Source organism: Henckelia pumila, chromosome 1 (genome assembly GCF_033568475.1).
Source record: "Henckelia pumila isolate YLH828 chromosome 1, ASM3356847v2, whole genome shotgun sequence".
Lineage (NCBI taxonomy): Eukaryota > Viridiplantae > Streptophyta > Magnoliopsida > Lamiales > Gesneriaceae > Henckelia > Henckelia pumila.
The window spans coordinates 132,364,452-132,372,087 of record NC_133120.1 but is presented as its reverse complement, the minus strand read 5'-3'; the positions used below and the strand labels follow the sequence as shown (position 1 = coordinate 132,372,087).

Genomic DNA, 7,636 nt, shown 5'->3' with positions numbered 1-7,636 from the left:
TTCTCTCTTTGATGTAAGAGAGGTCATGTATCAAATGATATTTGTAACCTTCCTCCTATAATCCTATGGCTAGGATCGAGTTGTTCTTCTAGGTTTGAATCCTTGTTTGAATATCCTTTAAAGTAATTTCAAGAATTTCTTATTGGATTTTAAGGATATTTTTAATTTTTTTGTCATACGTACAACAGCTGATTGCTATAATTTTTTGTCATCATTTGAATTTGTCTTACGATCTCTTGAAATCTTAAATGAATCCAGAACTATTTATAAAACTTTATGATTTTTAATAATTTTTTATCTAAGTAATGTGAATTGCTAGTTCCTCTTAAATATTGTTATCTAACTTTGTTTAGATCTCTTTATTTTAAATATTCTAAGATATTGCAATAAATCATAAATATAAAAAATCTCGAACGTATGTTCAGATCCATAAATTGAGGAGAAGTTTCTTTTTCTTCCAAGTAAATTACACAACAATAATAATTTTATATATCTGAAAGAAAAACATAGATCCTGATATCTTTTTCATGGCCTAAATATCTATTCATATTTATTTTTATAGTTGACCTTAAAAGGCCAATTGGGAAACACACTCGTTGCTAGGAATGATTGCTGTTATATCCGTACCATATATATAAAAAAAAAAGTTAAAATTAGATTACTAGATAAAAGAAAATCCAAATTATTTTAAAAAAGCAAAATAACGTGCTCAGACAAATTTTGACTACTTGATAACCAGAATCATAATGAAATCAACGTAGAGGACCAAAATTCTTATATATTCAATTTAAAAATATATGACAAATAATTGGGTTCCATGAAATGCCATAGAAGCCATTTACAGAAAGAGATCATAGGACTGGATTTTAATATATTAAAATTATTTAGGGTATTAAGAGATTATTAGAAAACACTAGTAGTAGTAACAACATAGGCACGATAAAATTTTAGTACCATTTATTATACAAAATATGTTTTTATATAATTCAATGAATTTTTACTATTTTATAAAACTTGAGCCACGTTTAAAATCATTTCGGTACCTTTTGATGAGCGATGACACCAAAATATATTTACCATGTAACTCTTGGTAGTTATTTAAAATTTTATATATTTATATTGAAAAAAAGAGGGTAAAAATAGATGAAAAAACAAAAACGAAAAAAAAACTAACTTGCATTTTGAGAACTTCATTCTATCACATTATTAATAATTGCACCCACTTCCCTTATATTGAAGGAAACTGCAATCAGTTAATTTGGTTTATGCCATATTTACCACACACACATAGCGTATGCATCTTTTTTTAGTTATATTTAAAACACCACTTGCTAGCAAAATTTATTTATACAATATATATATATATTTTTCACAATTTACATTTCTACAATGTTGTTCAGTTGCATAAAAATATACAAGCAACCTTGAAACATCACTAAATTAAACCCCATCTAATTATGTATTTGCTCCAACAGCTTTAGTCTGGAGTCCAAAACCAAAGCCAAACAATGGATCATAATTCTCATCCCCAACATTCATCGGAAGCTGATCCACATTCTTGAACCAGGTCCTCGCCAACTTTCCGGTGAAGCCGTAGTCCCCAAACAGCACATCCGCCACCCCCTGGCCCTCGGATCCTGGCAGCCATGCTGCCACCAGAGCATCTATGGATCCAAGATATGGCTCGATTACCAACGGTCGACCGGAGACCAGAACGACGACGCATTTGGCATGGCCACACACATTTTTTAACGTAGTTAGGCCTGGTTCGGGAATGGTTAGGTTTGTGTTGTCTCCAGCTGTTTCTGCATAAGGTTGCTCTCCCACAACAACAATGGCATATGAGAACTTGTTTTCCTTGATGAAATCGACGTCCGGGTTTTCTGAGTAGACTATTTCGGTACTGGGATCGACAGCTGACGATATTCCGTTTAGTATGGTGGACCCTGGATTATCAAAAGAGAAGATTGTCATATGTCAAAGAATGAAACCATTGTTGGACTATCGAAACGACGATGTATAGATACGATATTTTACCTGCGGTGAGATTGGTGGTGTTAAGTCCTTGCCAAGTGATTGTCCAGCCACCACATTGCAGTCCAAGATTGTTGGCATGAGTTCCAGCAACCAAGATTCTTGAAGTCTTTTTAGCTAGTGGAATTACAGGGTCATCACCCTTTTGTCCATTTTTCAAGAGAACAAGTGATTTTCGTACTGCCTCTCTTGCCAAATCCCTATGAGCCTGCCCGATTAATTAAGGTATAGTAAACAACATTTAAAAAAAAAAAATTGAAGCTTTTAATGATTTTTGGGGATTAGAAGAAAAGGGCTATTGGAAATTTTCTCCATTTCATCAGGGGAATTAATTAATAAAGTGGTCACCTGGCTCCCAAGATACTGAACAAAGCTATAATCAGCTATAGGGTTCTCGAAAAGCCCCGCGGTGAATTTAACCCTCAGAATCCTTCTAACAGCATCATCAATCCGGCTCATCGCGATCCGGTTGTTCTTCACATGGGACATCAAAATGTCCGTGAATTCGGTATAGTTGTAAGGAACCATCACCTGCATTTTTCGGCACGTTAACATCGCTTCTGCACATGTACTTAAACTACGTACAAAATTCTTCCCTATATATAAGTATAACAACACAGGTAACAAGTTTTTTGATATTATTATTTTTTTTTTTATGAATTGAAGCAATTCACTAACCATGTCAATGCCAGCATTGACAGCTTTCAAAAGGGAGTCTGAGTAATTAGCATGTATGGGATCAGTAAGCTTGTCTACTCCTTGCCAATCTGAGATCACGAATCCCTGGTAAATTCCGAAAAAATCAGCACGAGACCAACTATATATTCAACTAAATTAAATTTAATACTAATTGCTTGATTACATATATACCCTGAATCTAAGGGTACCCTTGAGGAAATTAGTGATGAGATTGCGATTCGCGTGCATTTTCACTCCGTTCCAACTCGAGAAAGAAACCATGACAGTGGAAACACCCTTGATTATGGAGTGATAGTATCCGGGCATGTGAAGTCTAAGTAAACCATCCCAATCAATGATTGTATTGTTCTCATTTATCCCATTAACCGTCCCGCCGTCGCCGACAAAGTGCTTGGCACAAGCCACAACCTTGTCTCTATTGTCAATAAACAACCACAGACGATTAGCCAAGCAAGAAAGAAAACCTTGATAAAATATAGTTGAAATATATAGCTTATAAACTCCGATAGCTCGAAAAACTTGATCAAGAAACTCACTTTCCACCGAGATAGGGGACACCCTTTTTGGCATGGGGAGGGATTTCTCCCTGTAAACCATTGATGATATCTGTCATTTGTTCAACAATCTTGTGATCCTCACTGTAACTCTCATAGCATCTGCCCCATTTCGGATTTCTACATACCTATCATGAAACCATATATAATTTTCGATATTAGTTTAGCTTTAGCACAAAAACTCGAATGAAACCATTTTCGAAACGATGACGTATATCGATATATAAAGTGTACATACAGCTATACAAGGAGCGAAGACGTAGGGGATTCCAGTAGCTCTAGCTTCAAGCGCTGTGGCTGCACCAATTCTCCTAACAAGCTCCGGGTCTCTGCATCAATATTCCATATTGCATCTTCAATTATATATTTTTTGGTTAATGCTATTTCAATACAAGCTATTTAATTATAGAAGCTAATACAAGCTATTTAATTATAGAAGCTAATACGCTTATAATTTGGGATCTGTGGTATTAACTTTCGAGAGGATGAATTTAAATTTAGGTATAATAAAATTTTTAGAGACATTTTGATGTTTAAAAATATTCAAGTAACTTTTTTTAAAAAAAAATATAATTTTAAAAAAAACAAATTATGATGACCCAATTTCTTTTTTTAACTTCTAAAATATTTTAAAAACCTTATTGATCTTAAGCTAAACTATTTTTTTTTTTTTTAAAAAAAAAACTTATATAATATACCAACCTTGAGCAACCAAGTCCCACATTGTGTGGGAAAATAGTAGATTTATAGACATTATTGTGTCCATGCACAGCATCGATCCCATAGATCATGGGAATCCCAAGCCTACTCGACAACGACCCTTTTTGAAAGTTATTCACCATATCCACCCAGTCCTTGGCCGTGGCATGCACCCGCGGCGTGCTTCCTCCGCCGCTGAGGACGCTTCCGATGGCGTGGTCCCGCATGATCTCCGCCGTCAGACCCGCGATCTCTATCTGGGCCATCTGTGAGATTTTCTCCTTCACAGTCATCTGGCTAATCAGGTCCTCTATCCTCTCCTTGATGGATCGCGTCGGGTCTTTGTACACGGGTGTCGATTTCGGGCCTTTCGCCGTCGCTGCGACCCCAAGGAGGAGGAGGACGAGGAGTCCCAATGTATATGTTGGCTTCATTGTATGATATATATATAGGTCAACTAATTAACTATGGTCCTATTGGTTGAAATTAGTTGACCTGTTGTGAATCTGGAAAAAAAATAATTCAATGAAATTTTTTAGGTCAGCAATAAAAATAATATAACAACATCTGAGGGTGATTTATCTAAAAAATTTACGTCCAATCATCTGTATTTCTTAAACTAATTAATAAAGAAAGTGTAATATTCCATACATAAACATAAGAGTACTTATGATATATATCTTTAAAATTACAAAACCATCGTAAATATAAATTGAATAATGTGTGTAACTAATATTCATTAATTCTAATACAATATACACACATTAACAGTCAAAAACGCATGCATGATATATTGTGGACATAGAAACTGGAAGAAGTGTAACATAATATGTATTACACTTTCAACCGACAGATTTTAGTAAACAAATGAAACCCTTCTGAGGCTCCGATTTCTGGATGAATATTAGAACATATTTCATTCGAGTAGAAAAAAATTATGGCATTGAACGCAAAACTGGGAGTCTTCCGATTTTAAAAGATATGTTTGAAATAAAACTTTTACGCCTTCACAAGCTCAAGGAAAGGTTGAATATTGGAGCAAAAAGAATTAATATTTGCAAAAAGATGCAACAAACTGAGGAGAAAGTAAAAGCAATTACTTACGTGAGTTGGGAAAAAAGAAAAAAAAAAAAAGGATTAAGTGAAGATTAGTGGTACAACGTTGGGTTATTTATAGCGTCAGAGGCGTTAAAGTCGGTGCATTAAAATTATATGTTCCACAAAATATTTTTTGGATAAAAATAATTATGACTTATCAACCATTGAGAAATGCCATATTAGTCAATCATTTACCGGAAAATGTTCTCATACACACACGTACAGATGATACATATGGGAAGCATAAGAATATCCACCCGCACGATATTTTTTGAAAATGGGATAGAAAATATGGGGTTCAATGTATTTTTTTTTTTTAAATGACAAAACTGCTACTATGCTACATACATGGGTGAGATTGAGGTTGTAAAGTATCACCATTTTCTTTTATGTTTTGATATAAAAATTAAGGTTATTTTTTACATTTTATTTTGAAATCCTAACCTAGCTTCGCAAGAAGTTAAAGAAGTAATTGCATTCTAAATAACTCAAACAATATTAACAAGAATGTAAAAAATATTTTTAAATTTAAACTTTAAATAGCATGTATTAATTTCTTATTAAGCTGCATAATGGCCGTATACCTCTTTAAAATCTTCAAACCTCGTTCGTAGGCTGTTGTCGTTTCTTTCGACACCATTACACTCATACCTGAAAGGCTGAAACACACTAAAACTAACTTGCAATCATTAAAAAATTGATAAATTACATAACATTAATATCATTTAACACAACATTTAAACATATATTTTAATACCTAAAAACTCAATTTTGAAATATAAAATCTCATGCAATATATTATATAATACGAAATCTTTTAAACATAACTTTTAAATAGTTAATATATCACATAAAAATATTTATTTAAACATAAATTTTAATTCATAAATAAGAAATAAAATCCTTTAAAATCCCTTTAATACTCGTGAGTGAATTTATGGATTTTTCGGGCGTTACTGAAACCGTCTCACAAGAGACCAACTCTTCCTCAAAAAGTAATACTTTCTATTGTAAATATGGATAAGGTCCACCCATCACAGATAATGATCTGTGAGACCATCTCATAAGATATCTACTCTTTTAACAATAAGTACAAATATGTTTAATTATTTTAAATATCTTATCAGTATCATTGAAATTATTTAATTATTCATATATTTAAAAAAAAAAAGTTGACCCCGAATGAGGCCCCATCCCACATGAGTCAGAGGTCTATTGGCTAATGAGAGGTTAAATCGAAGGATGTGCACGAGCGGCAGGGACCTGAGGGAGGGAGCACATGACCAACCCTCAGAGCATACCCCACAATATTTCAGCAGAGAATATGCTCTACACGAGGATCGAACCCGCAACACTGGGGAATTTCTTTCTACGTCACCTTAGACCTTACCAACTCACATATGCTCCTGTGAACAATTATTTATATATTTTCATATAGGAAGGGGCGGGTGTACGTAGTATATAGATTTAAAACCCCTTGAGAAAGGATTAAATTTATCGTATTGTGACAATTAATTGTACAATTGAAAATCTTAAATCATATAACAGTTGAAGTACTATATTTGAACTTAATTGGAAATTTTTGTAGCAAGTACAAGACCAGATCAGAAGATATATTGAATTATTTGTTTTTTTTAACAAATTATCTGTTAAGTAGACAAAAAACTTGGAAGAAGTGGATAAAATTGTTCTACACATATAGGATTTATCAAGAAGTTTAATATTTTTTTAAAAAAAAAGATAAATTTAATGTACCACTTGAACAAATGGCCCCCACAATATATATTATTGGATTGGCTAATGTTGAATGTTTCACGTGACAGAGTTTGGCTTGGCCCCCACACACGGTTAGGTGCTGTAATGATAAATGCAACTGCAAATATGGCTTGCTTACTTTGTTCGCGACATTTTCGATGCATACAAGAAAACTTTATATTCTCCAGTACCATTCATTTAAATTTATGTGTATTTTTTATATAAATTAAAAAAACGTTTAGAAATATAAATTTTATAAACAATTTCTCCTTTTACTCTTATTTAATTAATAAAGAATTTAATAAGATATTTATATATATATATATATATATATAAGTAATTAATAGTAGTAATTTAATATAGATAAATTAATAAAAGAATATGAAGATAACTATGAAAACTGTGAAAGAGTGGGTGCCCGGTGAGCCAACTTGTGGCTAAGGGCTTTGATGACTTTTTGTATAAACAATCTTTTGTTTAATATAATTTACACTTTTATAAATGGCAATGACTTTATCTTTCTTCATATTGTTATATTGTGATATACTATTGTTGTTTTGATAAAGACCTTGAATATATTATAGTGTATGTAAGATGTGGTAGAACATGGGGATGTCTATCATGAAACACATCTTATAGTCACTGTATATTCTAAACTGTTCCTAGTCGATTGAGCCGTCCGATAATAAGGATAAGGATCGCTCGAGTTTGAGACTAGCATTTGCGATGCAGAGTACCATGTTTCATTGGTAAGGAACATAGAGATGTTCGAAGCATGCAAATGGATATTCATACGA

General features: G+C 33.0%; 1 protein-coding gene across 1 annotated transcript; it reads right to left on the bottom strand.

Annotated features, from left to right (window-relative positions):
• Positions 1-1,340: 1,340 nt before the first annotated feature.
• LOC140874234 (uncharacterized) lies at positions 1,341-5,132 on the bottom strand. The gene is made up of 9 exons (XM_073277519.1): positions 5,091-5,132; positions 3,990-4,492; positions 3,526-3,616; positions 3,270-3,415; positions 2,905-3,148; positions 2,713-2,817; positions 2,383-2,565; positions 2,038-2,242; positions 1,341-1,946 (listed from the first exon to the last, which is right to left on the bottom strand). The coding sequence occupies exons 2-9, from the start codon at positions 4,418-4,420 to the stop codon at positions 1,456-1,458; spliced, it is 1,896 nt and encodes a 631-aa protein (XP_073133620.1). The 5' UTR covers positions 4,421-4,492; positions 5,091-5,132; the 3' UTR covers positions 1,341-1,455.
• Positions 5,133-7,636: the final 2,504 nt, after the last annotated feature.

Excerpts from the sequence above, each read along its gene's own strand:
- LOC140874234 (XM_073277519.1), bottom strand. The coding sequence starts at position 4,420 with ATGAAGCCAACATATACATTGGGACTCCTCGTCCTCCTCCTCCTTGGG. Across the intron at positions 3,149-3,269 it reads GTCCCCTATCTCGGTGGAAA|AGACAAGGTTGTGGCTTGTG; the intron begins GTGAGTTTCTTG and ends TATTGACAATAG. Across the intron at positions 2,566-2,712 it reads TCAATGCTGGCATTGACATG|GTGATGGTTCCTTACAACTA; the intron begins GTTAGTGAATTG and ends CGAAAAATGCAG.